The sequence below is a fragment of the Dipodomys merriami genome, unplaced genomic scaffold, assembly GCF_024711535.1.
Source record: "Dipodomys merriami isolate MVZ:Mamm:240054 unplaced genomic scaffold, mDipMer1.0.p SCAF_30, whole genome shotgun sequence".
Lineage (NCBI taxonomy): Eukaryota > Metazoa > Chordata > Mammalia > Rodentia > Heteromyidae > Dipodomys > Dipodomys merriami.
In genome coordinates, this window is record NW_027204493.1 from 577,024 (window position 1) to 596,659 (window position 19,636).

General features: G+C 37.8%; 1 protein-coding gene across 3 annotated transcripts in view; it reads left to right on the plus strand.

Annotated features, from left to right (window-relative positions):
- Cdh6 (cadherin 6) overlaps window positions 1-19,636 on the plus strand; it is a 131,923-nt gene that overhangs the window by 95,700 nt on the left and 16,587 nt on the right. For all 3 annotated transcript variants that reach the window (XM_070040963.1, XM_070040965.1, XM_070040964.1), the window contains exons 3-7: window positions 6,706-7,000; window positions 10,580-10,699; window positions 12,678-12,845; window positions 15,739-15,926; window positions 18,523-18,776. In XM_070040963.1, coding sequence (XP_069897064.1) covers window positions 6,706-7,000; window positions 10,580-10,699; window positions 12,678-12,845; window positions 15,739-15,926; window positions 18,523-18,776 — 1,025 coding nt within the window. The remainder of the gene's footprint in view (window positions 1-6,705; window positions 7,001-10,579; window positions 10,700-12,677; window positions 12,846-15,738; window positions 15,927-18,522; window positions 18,777-19,636) is intronic.

A 19,636-nucleotide genomic window follows, 5' to 3' on the forward strand; every position in this document is an offset into this window, starting at 1 on the left:
ACATCTAACTTCTGAATGTGTCATGTTTACAGATGCGAGGAAAGCCTGTACAGAGCTGGAACTTCTATTAAATGTGTTGTTTGTTTGTTGCTTTGTTGTTATTGTTGGTTGTGGGGCTTGGATTCAGGGCCTGGGCACTGTCCCTGTTCTCTTTTTGCTCAAAACTAGTGTTCTACCTCTTGAGCTACAGTGCCACTTCTGGTTTTCTGGTGGTTAATTGGAGATAAGAGTCTCACAGACTTTGCTGCCTGGACTGGCTTTGAAATTTGATTCTCAGATCTCAGCCTCCTGAATAGCTAAGATTATAGGCATGGGCCACTAGTGCCTAGCTTTAAATGTTTTACACATATTATTTTAGTAATTCTCAGGACAATCTACTTTTTAAAAAGTATCATTCATCTCGTGGTGTGCATGAAGGAACAGACTTGGAGACATTAAGAGTTCCCAAGGTTAGGAGCAGCACACAACATTAATTTATACCCACCCTTTTTTTGTTGCTCAAGTCCATGCATTTCACCATTATGACTTCACTTGTTAAAACAGTGGTTCTCAAATATGAGCATTCCTCAGAATCACCTACAGGCTTCAAACACAGATTACTAGGCAACATTCCTTCAGATTCTGCTACTAATGTCTAGAGACCATGCTTTGAGAAGTACAGAATTAAGGAAAAAAGCATCAATATTATCACAACAACAACAAACAAATAAAGCCTCAAAGAGAAAATGCCTGGAGCCAGACACGAAAGCATATGCCTGAGCATATGCCAGCTATGCAAGCACCTTGTATAGTTCAGGCTGGTCCAGGCAAAAACCAGATCCTATCTGAAAAATGACTAAAGCAAAAAAGGTTAGGAGCATGGCTTGAGTGAGCCAGCACCTGCCTGCCAAGTACAAGGCCTTGAGATTAAGCCTTAATACCTCTAAATATGATGATGATGATGATGATGATGATGATGATGATGATGATGATGATGATGATGATGATGATGATGATGATGATGATGATGAGATGATGGCTAAAGTAAGATATAGCTTTATTTCAAATCACAGGTCAGTGAGAATAGAGGTTATTTGAGAACTCAGAACCATGTTATGGTTCTGCCATCCCCTTGAGTACTGTCCCCATCAGCCTGTGGTACACTCAGCTTTGACATTTTACCCTTTACAGTCACACATATTGCATTGTGCAAGTGTAATTAAAAGCTAAAGAGCCATGTGATCACCTGAACCATGAACTGCTACAGAAGGTATCCGAGTAGGAGCGCTATGGTTTGAAACTTAACTGCCCCTGCAGCCCATGTGTTAAAGGCTTGGTCTCCAGCCAGTGAGGCTCTTGGGAGGTGACAGCCTAGTTTTAGGAAGTTAGAAGCAGGCAGCTGGAGGAGATACAGGGCCTCTGCTCCTTGCTCTTGCCATCTTTTGTTTCCTGGCCATCATGAGGTAGTAATCAGCTTTCTCTACCACACACTTTCACCATGATGTCTGCCTCCCATAAGGCTAAGAGATCATATATTTATTAAAAAGTCTCAAACTGTGGGCCAAATATATCCACACTTTTTGTTAGTTTACCATCTCAGGTGTTTTTTGTTGTTGTTAAAATAATGCAAAACTAGCAGAAAATGTTTGAACAACAACTAGCTCCTTGCTGTCTTCAACTTTTTCTTTATTATTAATCTTCCAAAGAATGATCAGCCAGCAATGCTTGGTAAGAAATGTATGCATTATCCTGCCCATGTAATTGTAGCCCCTCTGTACAGTATGTTCTCAAATAAAATAAAATAAAATTTAAAAAAAAAAAAGAATGATCAGCCATAAATCAATCAATACCTTCTAAATCATTCACACCCACATATGGCATAGAAATATATCATTTGACTTCTTTATGATACTTTTTTACTTTGTATTATTACCATTATTATCTTTAAGTAGTACAAAGGAGTTGCCATTTAACAAAGCAGTTTATGAATATGACATATATGATTAGTATCACTCATTTTGTAATACAAGACTTTATTTAAAAAATTCACCTAATCCATAATCTCTAAAACAGAATCAGTTTCTAATCCATGCCCTATACTTCAAACAAAGCTCAATTTCTTCCCAGTCTCCATGACCTTATAGTATATATAGGCATGAGTTTTATAGAAAGATGCTTAAGTATTTATGGACACCTATAAGTATATTAAAATCCAAATAATTCTTTTTTTATTGTGAAAATACTGTACAGAGGGGTTACAATTACATGGGCAAGATAATGAGTACATTTCTTATCAAGCATTGTAGCCTCCTCCTTTGTTTCCCCTTCCCATCCTTCCCCTGCCTCCCCCACCCAATCCTCCCCCCCTCAAAGTTGTAAAGTTCGTTTTCGACATAACGACTTGTACATCTCATTGTTGCAATAGGTCCACCTGTATCCCTAGTTAAACGTTTTTTTAAAATCCAAATAATTCTTTATGTGGCATAACTTGATCTCTGACTTACTCTGTAATTTAAGATGAAAGTCAACCTGTTTGCTGCCATGGTGTTTCACTCTGATTTAGATCGATTTCCCCACCTCAATCCCAGTCAGATATCATCTTTTCACCACCACTATTCACCCATGGTTGGAAAATATCTCAGATAAGAATTATTCATTTCTTACAACACCATGATACATTTGTACCTTACCCTATAAACATATTGGCTATAATTCACTGTTTTGTTTCAGGCAAACATGACATATTTTCTCTCCAAGCTCTTTGCTGGCTGTTCTAAGGACCTCCTTGTTCCATCTGTAAGCTCTTGCTTAGACTGTGTTTTGTCTCCATGCGCAGAAGATTCAGCTTGGGCACTGACAAGGACCGTGAGTCAGTGGCACAGGAAATAGGAATAACACAACACCATTAACTAGCTTCACAGACCACTAAAATTCTATACAATTAATGTTGCACATTCAATTTGTTTCAAAATTACATTGGGAGTTAGTACATGTGCCAGGTAAAAGGGACGCTGTGTCTCCAGGGACACAGGCCAAGACGCTGTCACTGACTGGTGACATACTCCAGGGGATCATGCCAGTAAATGCAAATGCCTTTATTTATTAGCCAAGAGAAAAAAAGGAGAAAGAAGAAAATACCAGTCTCAAAGCTCCTTTCTGACTCAGAGTGAGACACAGGCATTATAGCAAAAAAAGCCACAGGTGAGATGTGACTTTTGGGGGTGAAAAGAGTGGATAATTTTTACTTGATGGTGAATCATTAAAAATGAGCCAGATGATTAAACTTAATGGAACAGCCACATTAAACTGAAATTAGTAAAAACATGCCTCAGGCAGCCTACAACCTTTTATTTGTTGTTGTTTAACTTCTGTCTTTTACAGTGGCTGTGACGAATGACATCACAAAAGAAAAAAATCCAATTAAAATCTAAGTGCTTAATAAACCCCTAATGTCTGGTTGTCGCCCCTGCTTGCACAGACACTCAAGTCTGTTTCCTCTTTTCCCCAAGAATAGACAAAAGAATTGGCCTCTAGAGAGTTGAGAGAAAAAAAAATGGGGGGAGGAAGTGGGGAGAAAATCACAGGAGGTTTCTGTTGCATGCACTCAGTCAAACCCAGATAGCATCCTTTGGGGAGAAGAGGGGAGAAGGTTAAATTGTATCCTTATCAGACAATGCCTGAATAAAGAGATGCATTGTCCCACTAGTTTTCAAATATTGATAAATCAGAATTGGTATCTGCCACGCAATCCCTGTTCACTCCCTTTTTTGGCTTCTCCTCTGTGCCTTTATATCGTCTCTGGTGTTTGTTCTATAAGTCATCCAAATGGTCTCTCTTGACAGCAAAAAATAAGTTTCTGATTACTTTTACCTGAATAAATCTTGTGACCAGATGTGGTCTTCACCTACTAAGTGTGCAACAATTACATATTGAAAATGATGAAAGAACAGGCCAAGGAGAGTCTATAATCTAGTGGGATGCAGAATACAATAAATCATATGTAAAGACAGCACTTGCCACCAGGCAGAAGAATACTTGCTTTTGATAACAGATTTTACCTCAGAGATATCGTGTTTATAAAATTGGGTTTTCTGAGTCTTCAAAATAAAGTTTTCAAAGTCAAAATAAGAGCAAAAGCATGCTGAGAGTGAACTAAAAGCTATGGATAGCGGCACTATCTAGAAAGGGGCTTTATAGTTTACAAAACAACATAGCACGCTTTTACAGAAAGTGTATGTGGCAATTAATGTGGTATTTGTATATGGTCTCTAATTAGATCTTCACAATAGCTCTACAGTCCTATGGATCTTATTTTCCTCCTTTTACTGATAAGAATTATGGTTCGGAGAAGCTAATTGGCCATGTGGTGGTCTTACAGTTGGTGAGAGAAAGAAAATGATCGTGACTCATGCTTGCGACTTGTGTGTAGTAGGCCCTGCACCTTCCCAGGTTACTGGACCACACCACTTCCCTGAAGCAGCCATCCAAAGGGCAGAGACTTCACTTGCTTTACTCAAGAGTTAATGAAATGGCTTTTTAAAAGCACTTTTCAGTCATTAGGATCTGACAATGGAGAGTTAAACCTTCCCTGGTGACTTTTTCTGTGTCATCTGAGTTTCAACGGTTCCTTAGCACATCACATTACACAAATTACCCAGAGCCCTTGTTTTACATTTCTTATGGCGTTTGTCTCACTTCTAAGCAATTTCCTCCCTGTTCACATTTGTCTTCCATTATTTCTGCCAAATTGCTTCCAAAGCTACTAATTGTATGAATAATATTCTCATTCTCAAACTCCTCAATTAGCTGTAGCTCTGTGGCATTGGATCCAACTATCTCCAAAAGGAAAAAGTTGCACTGCATACTCTCCAGGGCAACTTCTAAGATTAGAGTTTGTAGGCAGGCCTGTCATATGAGCTGGGGGGTGTGATGATGGAAACTATGAGTATTTTGACTCGATCATCAAGAATCTCTCTCAGAAAACTAGTCAAAGGGCCTATCCATAAGAGTCATACCAAAAAAAAAAAAAAAAAGATGCATCAAACAAGAAAGTTCCAGAAGCCTAAACAAATCAACTAGTTTCAAAGTGCATGCAGGCATTTTCTTTAATATGTTAATAGATGACTCCAAACAATGAGGTTGAGTACTATGTTTTTCCTGAATTTATTGAACCCCAGGACCCTTACCCTTTGTACCTTCAGTAAAAGATGGTCCATGGTAAATACTTTTACCAAGATTGGTTATATAGTTTTTAAGTCCCTTTTTGCCCTGGGAATCTATTTTCAAACTTGTTTGTAGATACTATATAGAAACATTTCATAAATAATCAAGAGAACACTACCAAGTGTTGGTAGCTCATACCTATAATCCTAGCTTGGTAAGAAGCCAGTCCAGGCTGGAAAAATCTTTGAGATGCTTATCTTCATTTAACTACCAAATAGCTAGAAGTGGAACTGTAGTTCAAGTGGTAGAATGCCATCCTTGAGCCAAAAAAGTTAAGGGACAGATCCCAGACCCCAGCTCCAGTACCAGCCAGAGAGAGAGAGAACACAACAGGTAGTTGTTGTAACATAGTTCCTCTGCTTACATGGATGGCAGCTTTCACACTAGTACCTTGTCTATATGTCACTGATGTGTGTAACACAGGATTCTAAATGCTTTTACACAGCACTTTTTTTAATTTGAAGAGTATCTGAAAATCTAATTCTTTGTTGAGAGAGAAATAGAAATAGAATTAGAGAAACAACAGTAACTGAAGACTGTAGAAATGATCTTTAGGATAAGGGTATGTGGACCGTTTTTCCAAGTTAGAAGCATAATCTTCCACTTGTACAGTATCCTAGTATTTGCTTAGTTCAACCATTGACTCAGACCTAGTTCCCTGACAAGGAATCATCAGAGTGTCTGCTTGGTCACCTTGCAGAGAGTTCACTGCTTCATCAGGCACATGTAGTTTAGATTGGCTTTACATATTAGAAGGTTTTTTTTTCTTATTGTCTATGGAAATCTGAATATTAAGTATCTTTTTTAAGCTGACATTGTATGTTGTCTAGAAAGAGGGATTACACAACACTGTTCATGGTGGATCTAAGACTGCATGTTACATGCTTTGAGCTGAAGCTTACAAGTAAATGAACATCACATCTTCCCAAAAGAGGTATCAGACTTCCCAGATACTTCCCAGAATTATCACCAGACATCCACAATGATTGCTTAACTTGTGCCTAAATTTTTCAAGAGAAAGAATAGACCCCACATCTCTGTGATTAGAAAACCAGTCCTTCTACAATAGTCTATCACTTGAATTATATGTATTATATGAAAAGGAGAAAGTGTGGGCAGTCCAGAAATTCTACTGAAGACAGTAGACAAATGTCTGTGTCCTGGAGGTCTTACTATTGCTCTGACCTTCAGCATTCCTGCCTCCAGGTGACATTGATCAAGATGCATTGTCAGTATAAAGTGTTGAGTTGAAACCCCTTTGTACACTATTCAAAGACTTTTTTTAATGACTGCTAAATTTACTGCAAAACACTGGTTGTAAAGAAGCCTGGTCATTAATAAATATGTTTTACTATGGAAGGGTTTTATAGAATAACAAAAAGTAAAAATCTACATGTCGTAAGGGGGATTGAATGAAAATTAATACAATATGCATGGTGAAGACAGGAAGTTTACTATCACATGCTTGACCTTTTTTTTCTTTAATTTTTTTCCCTATACCAGTTACATTCAGACCAGGATAGAGGCGATGGATCACTTAAATATATCCTTTCAGGAGATGGAGCAGGAGATCTCTTCATTATCAATGAAAACACAGGTGACATACAGGCCACCAGGAGGCTGGACAGGGAGGAAAAGCCCGTATACATCCTCCGAGCTCAGGCTATTAACAGAAGGACAGGAAGACCCGTGGAGCCTGAGTCTGAGTTCATCATCAAAATCCATGACATCAACGACAATGAGCCAATATTCACCAAGGACATTTACACAGCCACTGTCCCAGAAATGTCTGATGTTGGTGAGTACAATGTGATTTCAACCAAGAGCTGGGTCTCCTGCAGTCTATTCACCAAATAGAGAAGCTTGAGCTAGGCACCGGGGGCTCACACCTCTAATCCTAGCTACTCAGGAAGCTGAGATCTGAGGATCATGGTTCAAAGCCAGCTGGGGTAGGAAGTCTATTAGACTCTTCTTTCAGGTTAACCACCAGAAAACCAAGAGTGGCACTGTGGCTCGAAGTGGTAGAGTGCTAGTGTTGGGTACAAAAGCTCAGGGACGGTACTCTGTTCTCTTGGTCCACATCATTAGGCTCCAGGAAGGACCTCTCCACTGCAAAACAAAAGTCTAAATTTCAAGTCTAGTCCAAAGAATAGTGGTAGCTGCTGTAAGTAACTGTAAATTTGAAAAGAGACTCCATAAATAATTTTAATCCATAAACAATATGCAGATGGTAGAAATTAAGAGACGTTCATGATATTAATAATGTGGATTAATATTTTATGCACAATTTCACTACCAATTTTAAGTTCAGTTCATGTGGATTTAATTGGTTTAATAGGTAAACAGGATTTAAATTAAGAAAGAAAAACTGTGGAATGTCACTCACTCTTAGAAATGTTAAGATACTACCTGGAAGACAGTGACAAATTCTCAACTATTCAAGTAAAGGGGTTATTTTTAATTCTATTTTTAATTCCAAAGGACTGAGAATGTATAATAACCTTGCTGTGAGTCTGTCAGTCAGAGATCAGGGATGTTTCCAATTCCAAGATTTGGAAAATATCCAGTCCGTGGGGAAAAAATATAAAATATTGCCATTTTTCTCGTGAAACTGCTCATCTCATTACTTGAAGTCATTTTGTTTAGCAAGGAAAATCACAAGCCATCACGAAAGCAACCAGAGGGATTGAAATTCTTCTAAAAGGAAGGTTTGTTAGGGGGGAAAAGGCCTTTTTTCTTCCCTCTCTAGGTGGTAGAAAGCAAAAGAACTAAGGAGAGCTAACGAAGGAGAGCTAGCCTTGTTACCAGCAGCACCCAGAACAACTCTTGACCAGATATGCAGGTCATGTAGCCCACACTCTAGGGAATTACATTCACTTTTGAAGCCACTAAAGAATTAAATATGTATTTCAAATTTGGGGGATAGCTGGCAGTCACAGGTCTTAAAAAAGGAAAGGGTTTTATTTTGTTGTTTTCTTTTATTTGCATGCAGACATAGTACTTTTGACATTCATTATTATTATGAATCAACATGGTGATATATAATGCTGTATATATGCGTGTATGCGTGTGTGTGTGTGTGTGTGTGTGTGTGTGTGTGTGTGTGTGTGTAGTAGGACAGTAGCAGAGAGGTAAAAACAGACATAAATTTGAAACTATCTCCCCTAATAACCAGCAGTGTAGCCTTGGGCAAATTGCTTGATTTCTCTGATCCTGAATTCTTTGATCTCCCAGCTCTGTGTCTATAGGAAATAAATAATGAATATCTACTTCTAAGGGTTATCATGAAGATTAAATAAGAAAACAGGTACAGAGCCTTCATACACTATCTGGCAGCTAATGGGCACTTATAACAGGCAGATAATCATATTAGAAAAGCAATCAAATTTTTTATTCATGCAAATAAGAAGTTAAGTATTTGTTGACTTCTATTAGCTTTCCCTCTAAAATCTCATGATGCTCTTGTTCTCTCTCTCTTCTTGGAAAATTACAAGGGTGGATGCAGTATCCCACACATAGGCGTGCAACCTCCAATACATCCAACCCTACCACAGCACACACTGTTTGCTCCATAAATGAAATTGGTTACATTCTACAACAGCAATTTAAAAATCCTAATATCTCCTAGTTGGAACTTCCCTACCCTTTTCATGGATGGCATTCTTATAGCTTATCTGATAGGATCATCAAAAATAAGCCTTAAAGAATCTCCTCTTTTTGGAGGTCATTGCTCCCTTTGAGAATAAATAAATCCTATGAGCCTTCTCTCCATGAAATAACCATGTAAACATTTACATGAAAGTTGTCATGAAATTTCAGCATAGATAGGGATACTTTGAAAGTTATTTGTGAGAATTAGCTCCAAAATAAGTATACCAGTCTAAAATGCAGAAATCTTCTTTGTATATTAATCTGGATGACAAATTCCAGATGTTTATGCTCGGCTATTTCCATTGATTGTTTACCTGATGCATCTAATTCTTTTAAAGTTTAAGGACTTTAAAACTCTTAGAATAATCAGATAGATTTGTGTGTGTGTGTGTGTGTGTGTGTGTGTGTGTGTGTGTGTGTGTGCTCGCGTGTGCGCGCACACTCTTGCGTTTGCCAATACTGGTACTTGAACTCAGGATCTGGGCATGGTCCTCTAGCTTTTTCACTCAAGACTAGTGCTGTACCACTTGAGCCACAGTACCGCATCCAGATTTTTGGTGGTTAGTTGGAGATCATATTTTCACAACTTCCCTGTCAGGCTGACTTCAAACCTTGATCATCAGATCTCAGCCTCCTGAGTAGCTAGGATTACAAGTGTGAATCACCACTTCCTAGCTAGCTAGATTTGCTATTTAGGCTGGAAGCTACAGAAAACCCAACTCCCACTTGTTCAAACAGTAAAAATATTTACTATAAATATGACCTTGGGTCTAGTTATTTCTTGGTGGTTTTCAATCTTTTTCCTCTTTTATCCACAGAATGTTGTTTCTAAGTTCACAAGTAGCTTCTATATTTGTGACTGCACTTCATCACCTTACAGATAGTCCAGGAAAAAGATCAAGCACATAGAATTTCTAACAACATTATGAGTGCCTCCCTGACTGGACAACTTCCAAACTAATTCTGTGGACAAAGTAATAAAAGATACTGATTGAGTTAATCTTGGATAACTTTAAAAAAATTACTGCAGCAAGAATATAGTCAAAGACAATGACTATAGCTCAGTAGTAGAGCACTGACTTAGCACGCAAGAGACACTGGGTTGGAATGCTAGCACTGCAAAAAGCATGCATTGTACTCATAAGCTGACATGCTGAATTTAATTTACAACTATTTAAAGATTATAAAATATATGAGCAGAGAGCTTGTGTTTCATGACTGTAATCTTAGCTACTCAGGAGGCCAAGATCTGCAGATCAAGGTTCAAAGCAAGCCCAGGCTGAAAATTCAGTGAAACTCTTATCACCAATTAACCACCAAAAATATGGAAGTGGAGCCATGGCTGAAATAGTAGAGCTTCAGCCTTGAGCAAAAATACTAATGGACTTGTGCTCAGGCCCTGAGTTCAAGCCCCAATACCCCACAAAAATGATATATATTAAAAAAAAACAAACAAACAAACAAAAACAGAGTACAGACAAATCTCATCCTTGAGATGCAATGCCCAGCAACATAATTATTCCCTTGCTTCTCTTCAATTGAATCCTTACAATATTTATTAATAGAATAATAATATAATCATATAATCTCTTCAGAAGGATCCAACCTAGCCTTTCTTACCATTATAGCTGTATAGAAAATTAAGATGATGCATTCTTTTTATCTGTGTATCAAGGAACATAACGAGCCTTTCATTAGTTTTCAGTTTGTGTTTCTGTCATTCCAGGCACATTTGTTGTCCAGGTCACTGCAACAGATGCCGATGATCCAACTTATGGCAACAGTGCTAAAGTTGTCTACAGCATCCTCCAGGGACAGCCGTACTTCTCAGTTGAATCAGAAACAGGTTAGAACTCTTTCCTGGTCTTCTCTTCTATATGCTGTAATTTTAATTGACATGCTCCGCTGAGCTAGCATATTTTTTAATAAAAAACAATCAGTGTGATTGAAATTTCCTGTATTTCTCTGCCAAATACTAATGATATATTTGTAAGCATGGCATCCAAATCATTTTAATCAAGAAATCTGACGATGAATCTCTCATCTTCCGTACTTACATAGGACATGCTCAGAAAAATTACAAATTCAATTATTTTTCTTGCAGTGCAAGTTGAAGCTAAAAGGCGAACTCTTTCTGAGGATTATCATGGCTGTTCATAGATATTCTGACTTCCTTTTGCAGTTACTGCAGCAGATTGCATCGTTCTAGTCTGTTCTGCAGCTAAGATGTTTCCATGTGATTTAGTTGGCAAATAAAATGGGCTGGAAGACAAGTCACTTCCACACAGAACTTTTGGAGCTGGTACGCAGTCTGCTGCATTCCTTTCCCATTGCCACAGAGGTCATGGAAACTATTGTTGAGATGGGTTACACAGCCTGCATAAATAGCAGAAGCCTACAGAGCTTCTTGCTTGCCTGTTCAGAGTATAAGCAAAATATAACCTTTCTTTGCGTTAAGTCATAGGGATTTTGTATTGACTGTTGTCACATTATTAACTAGCCTATGCTGACACAGCTGACTATAGAATCATTTTCTCAGCATCTCATTTTTCTGTATTTTCCCTACAAAAAAAATCATACATTTGAGATGATTTTTTGGTAGCAAAAGAGCATTTGTATTGTATGTTAAATTCTATACATGTTTTTGCTGTCATAATGAGAGTCAAATTTCCTTTTTAGACATTTTCAAACATCCTTTGGTTTGACTAGAAATCAGAATCTTTCTATGTTCTACATCCCAGTTGAAAATACAGATGTTAAAAGGTTCAGTGAACTTGGACAGAATCCCAAGGAGAAAGAAAATGTTGAGTTGAAAAGCAAAGAATATGAAAAATTAGAATAATTCTACTTCTAGGACAAAAGGCTAAGATGATCTCCTATATTTAAATAAAGAAGTTCTATTATTTGAGGACCAGCAAGCAGCTGCACTTTGAAGCCAAGACCATTGGAGTAAAATTGACCTGTTGTCTGAGGTATTCTTGTTAAAAAGGAAAAAAAAAAGATACTTTCAGCTTCATTAGTTGTTAAGCTCTAGAATGTGCAACTGGAGAGAGTTATAAAACCTCTTCCAGTGATTTTAACAGAAAGCTAATTTAAGATAAACCCTATATAGGGATTAGGCAAACTCTGAGAAATTCCTTTAAGTAATTATCCTATACCTACCTAACAGTAGAAATAAATTTAACCTAACTTTCAAAGGTTGGCTACTGTTGGGACCAGTTGAACTACAGCTCTCCTCAGCTTTCATAAAATCCTAAATTCTCAAGGACCATACAAGACTCTAATTATCAGAGAACTGATGCCACATTTTCTTAATTTCATAATTTTGTGGCTTAGAAAGTCCTCAGACTGTTCATTACTATAGGTCCATCTGAGAAACCATTAGCCAGTTCAATAATGTGGAACTCAAGAATCTATTCAAGAATGTAGGGTTTTCTTAATGACTTACTCATAACCCATCTACATGTTTTTTATCAGGTGACTATTGTAGTGTATACCCTTCTATCATGTGCCGTTAATATTTTTTCTGTCTTCATATAGCACTTAATATTTCTACTCTCTGCAGTCTGTACTATCATAAAATTTGACTCATACTTATTTTCATTCTCTTTATATTATAAGCTTTCCAGAATGTATCTCTCTCCCCTGTGTGATTGTAATATCCTCTGTTATGAAGGCTGTACATGATCATCTTTATATCACCATGACATCTGCATCGTGGTTTGCATATTGTGGGTGACAGTCTGTGTTTGTTTGCCAAAATAAATGAGTCCATAAAGTATTTTTAATGCATCCCCTTCTACTCCTAAATGTCATCACCATAGGTATCATCAAGACAGCTTTGCTCAACATGGATCGAGAAAACAGAGAGCAGTACCAAGTGGTCATCCAGGCCAAAGACATGGGCGGCCAGATGGGGGGCCTCTCAGGAACCACCACTGTGAACATCACGCTGACCGACGTCAATGACAACCCGCCTCGATTTCCCCAGAGTAAGAACATTTAATTGATTGGGTTTCTTCAATAAGTTTGTGTGAAATCCTACCTTTAAGAATATGTATTTCCTGTTGTCATTGTGATTGTCAAAATCGGTGGACTTAGTAAGAATTGGCACTTTTATTAAAATTATTAAAATGAGTTGAAAACACTACTTGTGCTCAGGAAGTGTGAACATTTATGTTCCACCGTTGGGTAATTAGTTGAGCAGTTTCAGCTATGGCTGCTGTTGGAAGAGGAACGTCTTTATTTGCTTTTTGTTTATTAAAAAGATGATCAGAGACATAAATTTGCTTGTGCAGAACATATGTATACAAGCATGCTGTTATTTGTTAGGGGGGAAAAATACTTGATTTTATGTTTTGTGAACTTAATCAGGCATGTAATCTCTTTTAGAGGCTCACAAAGCTTTGTAAGGGAGGACTTATCATTTTCCTGGTCCTAAAAATATAACTCTGTCATCATAGAGTTTTCTTTATGGTTAATGGTGACACCAAAAGTCATATAAAAAATCACCAACTCTCACAACTAGGAAGTGACAGCACCAGCCCCAATATTACTTTAGTACCAAGTAATGGGGTAGATTCCTGCACAGAACCACTCAAGTAGGAACTTGTTTAAATGTCATTTTTTTCTTCAAAGAATAATACCTTTCCAACCATAATTTTCTGCATATGTTACCTCAATTATTAAACAGCAAACTCACCTACACTACTATGGCAATATATATAAATAAATATATATAGTTAGGTAGGTAGGTAGGTAATGGCTGAGTGCTAACTATTCAGGAAGCTGATATTTGAAGATCTCAGTTCAAAAACAACCCAAGTAGAAATTCAATTAACCAGCAAAAAGCCAGACGTAGAGCTATGGCACAAGTGGCAGAGCACTTGCTTTAAGTGAAAACACAAAGCAAGAGTACAAAGCTATGAGTTCAGCCCCATTAGTGGCACATGTGCACGCACACATGCGTGCGCGCGCGCACACACACACACACACACACACACACACACACACACACACACACACACACACACACACTATTAATTAAATTTTAAAAATAAGATTGCCAGCAACTACACTATTGACTTCCCTAGAATGGGGATTCAAGGGCCAGTAGGAAATCCTTTCATTTCTGAAGCATGTAATCAGAGCTGACTAAATAACAAAAATAGAAAGTTAACTAATATCTTCTGGTATGTAGAGTACAATAAAAAGTTTTATAAGCCCTAAAATTTCCCCCTAAAATAAAAGTATTAAGATCACCAACACCTTTCTCTAGGAAAGACCATGTAAGAATTTACTAGCACCTTAGTACAAGAGGGGTTTCCCATTCATTCTTTTCTTTCCAAAGATGGTCTGAAGCTTGTAACCAAAACAGTGCACCGAAGCAAGAGAGGAGAGAATACAGAAAGGCAAAGATAGTAGGTCCTAAAATGGAAGTTGAATCCACTAGAGAAATATTTAAGTTACTTTATTATTTTCCCCAAGTTGAAGCCAAAACTCAGGGAATTAAGACTTATGTTTTAGTGGTGGCATAGTCTGGGGTTGTTTTTCCCCCCACCCCAAAGACCATTTGTTTAAATGATTGGCAAAATGTAATAGATGAAAATGGAATTGTACTGTTTAGGTTTGGCTATATTTTTTTTTTACTTATTTCCTAGTTTGTTTTTAGTTCTAAGCATAGGCTGCCCTGTCAAATCTCAACTGAAATTCACATGTAAATCTTAAATTTTTGAATTAGTCATGCAAAGATAAATATGAAAGAAAAATTTGTAAATAGATCAAATACTATCATGGAACTTAAAAGAAAGTGTTAGTCAAGAAAAACAAAATAAGAGGTTTCTAATTCTGTGGATTCCTCCATAACCCCAATTTGGCAGGTAGGTGAAGCTATGCAGCTGGGTTAAAGGCATCCATGTGGATTTGTTCTCCAAACGGATGTCACTTAGCCCCTTCTGCTGGGATTAGCAGTGGCAGAAAGGACTTGTGTAAAAGCACCTAGTCACTGGCTGCACATTGGAATTGCAGTTAAATTCTTTTCTTTCTGTTAGATTACATTCATAGAGGACTTGGAAACCCTCTCTTTCTTCCTCCAACATTTCAACCATTCTCACCCTCATACCACAAACGCAGAAGCCCATGCACAGGACACAAAAAGTGCTTTCCATTTACAAGTCATGAATTATAAGATACCATTTGAATAATTGGGAAAGCAAAGACATATGGAGAACAGAGCACCATTCATTGTTCAGAAGAAATCTCAGATCTCCCTCCATCCTTGGTAATATCTTGAAGTATGGTTAGACAATGGTTTGTCTAACTTCTTGTGGTTTCAGGTACCCATTGTCAATCACAAAATGTCCAAAAATATTAAATAGGAGATTCCAGAAATTAACATCTATTATTATAACTGTTCTAGCTTTCATGATTAGAATTTATTATTAATCTCTCACTGTACATAGTTTACAAGTTAAACTTTATCATCAGTATCTATGTACAGGGAAAAACAGCATATTGTATTTGCAATACTGTATCTAAACTAAATACTATATGTAACATTTAGTATATATATGTATACCTGTACATACAGATACATATATGTGTGCATGTGTATATACTATATACACATGTATATACATATATGCACATATACATGTGTATATATGCTGATTGTTATAATCTCTAAATAAAGTATACTGTGTATACACACATATGTATTTATACACTTGTATATATATGTATATACTTTATTACGCGTTTATAACAATCAGCATTCCAGGCATCCACTGGGGGTTTGGAATGAATCCTCTATGGATAGGAGGGTATTATTTATGGTAACTGAGAATGCTTAGCCTGTGTTTGATTCAAATCTCTGGTGACTGATAGGTTCATACCAATTTAAAACGCCTGAGTCTTCTCCACCGGGTACACCAATTGGCAGGATCAAAGCCAGTGATGCTGATGTAGGAGAAAATGCGGAAATTGAATACAGCATCACAGATGGCGAGGGCCTGGATATGTTTGATGTCATCACAGACCAGGAAACCCAGGAAGGGATTATAACCGTCAAAAAGGTAATGATGCATCTTGACTGTCATATAAAGGGACACACTTACTTTTCTCCAGTTCTCAAGTCACCAAAGACAACTAACACCTCACATAAGTCTTCCTTCATCTTTTTATTGTTCTAATTATTTTAATGATGCTGAGATAACTTGGGAGTTGGCTCTTAGGGATCTAAAACTAATTTTATGTATTCTTTCATTCTATACTTATGATAAATTTTATTAAGTCTCTGCAGTAAATAAATAATATAAACAGATGGTGTACATAAAAAAAATAAGGAAGTGATAACATTTAGCAGACAGAGGGGAGGGCCCACACGGACAAGAGTGGTCTCTCCTTTCATGGAACTGCTAGGTAATAGCTGGCAGAAGTCAGTTAGGAACCAAACAAACAAAATGGGTAGCAAGCTGGGAAACATGTGTTAAAGGAGAAGAGGCTAGAGTGCTGGGCAGCGGTTGGCTTACTCCTGTAATCCTAGCAACTCAGGAAGCTGAGATCTGAGGGCCATGGTTCAAAGCCAGCCCGGGCAGGAGAGTCCATGAGACTCTTATCTCCAATAAACTACCAGAAAACGGGAAGTGGTGCTATGGCTCAAGTGGTACAGCACTAGCCTTGAGTTGAAGAGCTCAGGGACAGCATCCAGGCCCAGAGTTCAAGCCCCATGACCAACAAACGAGAGAGAGAGAGAAAGAGAGAGAGAGAGAATACAAGAGCTGGGCAACATGTCTTAGACACAGTAGATACACAATGGGTACAAATTTAATATATGCAATACAAATTTCCTACAACTCCTTTAAGAATTTATGGAACTCAATGATAATAAATATTTTAGGTTCTAATTTTCTTGATTTTTCACTTGTGTACTTCTGTATTATTTTACATCCCTAAATTGTCTAGCACTACAGAACAGCATCCAAAAGTGTAGCATTCAAACCAAAGAAATTAAGCCAAGTGCTGTGGCTCGTACTTGTAATCCCTAGCTATGCAGGAGGCTGAAATCTGAGGATCACTGTTTGAAGCCAGCCTGGACAGAAAAGTCCATGAGATTTTTATCTCCAAAGTGGAGTTATAGCCCAAGTGGTAGTATACTAGCTTTGAGGAAAACACACACACACACACACACACACACACACACACACACACACACACACACACACACACACACACACACACACACACACACACACACACACACACACACACACAAAGGACAGAGCCCAGGCTCTGTCAAACCTCAGTACCAACCCAATTTAGTTTTAATTTTAAAACTTTAAAATTTTATATGCTTGAAGGCTACAAACATTTTAGTGATTTGTCTTATATCCTGCAGAGAGTAATAATTTCTCCTTCCTACACACACTGTTTTTTGCTAGTAAATATAAACACAGGTGGATGTGAATAACAAAAACTTTTTTTCCTCTTAAAACCATGTCTTAATACCTAGAACTACAATAAACCATGCTTCAGCGGCTCTCAGACCAATGTTTTATACTATAATATAATTAAGAAACCCATTAGTGTGCATTAACCTTTTTAATTTTCATGGTGTCTTATCAGATTTGAACTGAAATTTTGCCTAGCCAACTAAATCGCATTCACTAACATCTTGATTAATTGTGTTTCTACGGAGCCTTATCCTGTTATCATCTAAAAGTCAGAAAGAAAAAAAAAACTTTGCCTTCACTGTGACTCCAAAAGGAAAAAAAGGTTCTTCTTAAAGTTCTTTGACAACAATAATCATTTCATTCTTGGGTAAATAATTACTTCCCAGTTCTTATCAGGATATTATTTGTAATATTTGGGTAACTCATGCAAAACAAATGCCATCTATTTTGTCTGCTTGAGGAAGAGAGCAGCATGGTTCAAACCTGTGGTTCTCTTCCTTTTGTTTTTGTTTTTGTTTTTTTTGTTTTGGTCGGTCGTGGGGCTTGAACTCTGGGCCTGGGCGCTGTCCCTCAGCTCTTCAGCTCAAGGCGAGTGCTCTACCACTTGAGCTACAGCGCCACTTCCCAAACCTGTGATTCTCAACCCCAGCTGCACCTTAGATCACTGGAGAAGGTGCTTATACATGTAGCTGACTTCTCCCAGTCTTGGTATTTAGTTTAATATCCAAATCTGGGGCACCAGGCATTAGCAAATTTTGAACACTCAGCAGGTGAAATGAAAGCCAGATGTGAGAATATCTACAGACTAATGTACTACATATCTCTGGTTGACTTCTGGTGACCCCTCTCTTTAAATATAGGAAAGCATTTTAAGGGACAGCCATTATCCATGTCAGATTTCTACTCCCAGATTCCCTCCGTGATGCTAATACCCCTGGCACTTTCAATCAACAGCAGGCATAGTTTCAGCCCACATTGACATTAGAGTTGAGTGGTATCAGAACTCTTTCACGGCTAAGGTAATAGTTTCTCTCTTAATGGCCTAGGCTGTGGGAAGAAAATTAATTATACCTTATCTTTGCTGCCTCGGCCCAATATCACACTAAGGCATAGTGATTTCTCTAAGCGTATTCATCTATCAGAGACTTGTACTTAAAATGGTTCCTATCTTGGCTTTCTATGTCCTGGCTGCTTTCAACATATCCCTTTTTCTCCAAAGCTCTTGGACTTTGAAAAGAAGAAAGTGTATACCCTGAAGGTGGAAGCTTCCAATCCCCATGTGGAACCGCGATTTCTCTACCTGGGTCCATTCAAAGATTCAGCCACAGTGAGAATCGTGGTGGAGGATGTGGATGAGCCTCCTGTCTTCAGCAAACTGGCCTACGTCCTACAGATAAGAGAAGACGCTCAGATAAACACCACAGTCGGCTCAGTCACAGCTCAAGATCCAGACGCGGCCAGGAATCCCGTCAAGTAAGCACATTTCTTCAATCACATCTATTTCCTAAATCCGTGGATTTCTATTCAAATAACAAACTATGTGTGAATTTTAAAAAGACAGTTGTGTTTTCCTGAAAACCCATACCTTTAATCTTCTAGTTCACTGCATAAATACTATGTTAGCAGCAGCCTAAATCGAATATATACAAAATTGGAAAGAAAAAAATGTTAATAATAATAACCTGAAGAGTTTGCTGCTTATATACAAATCTCATAAAGTGATGGAACTGAATGACCCTTAGCATTTTTTTAAGATTAAGATATTTTTTATTTGCTAAGGTTTAAGATCTGTCAACATGTAGACTGGAGAAACAAACAAGCCAGGCACTGGGCTTGAGGGCCTGCTTTTCAAGTGTGGGCAGAACCTGATCATGGAACACTTAGAGGTAGAATTATGCTTCATTTGAATGCATAATTTTTCCTCTTGCAGATGTAAATAAAGAACATTTCATGATCTATGTCTGTGGAATCATGGGGAAATTAATAGAGCAGAATTCAAATTAATGCTATGTAAACAAGCTGTTTTCTATGTATTTTGCTGACACTTTCGCAATAAGTCATGCTGTAAAGAAAGCTTCATTGCTCTTGGAGATCCCTGACAGCTTGAAAATTCTAGAATCTCATGAAAATCTTGAAGCCTGTAGCCAGCAGCTTAATTAATGAGGAGAATATTAAACAGAAAGCTATTGCATCCATTATCCCCCATTAATAAAGTAAGCAGAGTGCAAAGCTATAGGAATTCATGACAGTGAGTCCACAAGTATGCTCTGATCAGGGTTCCCTCTGTGTGCAGAAATGTCCTAGCCACCAGGGAATAACCCAGAAAACTAATA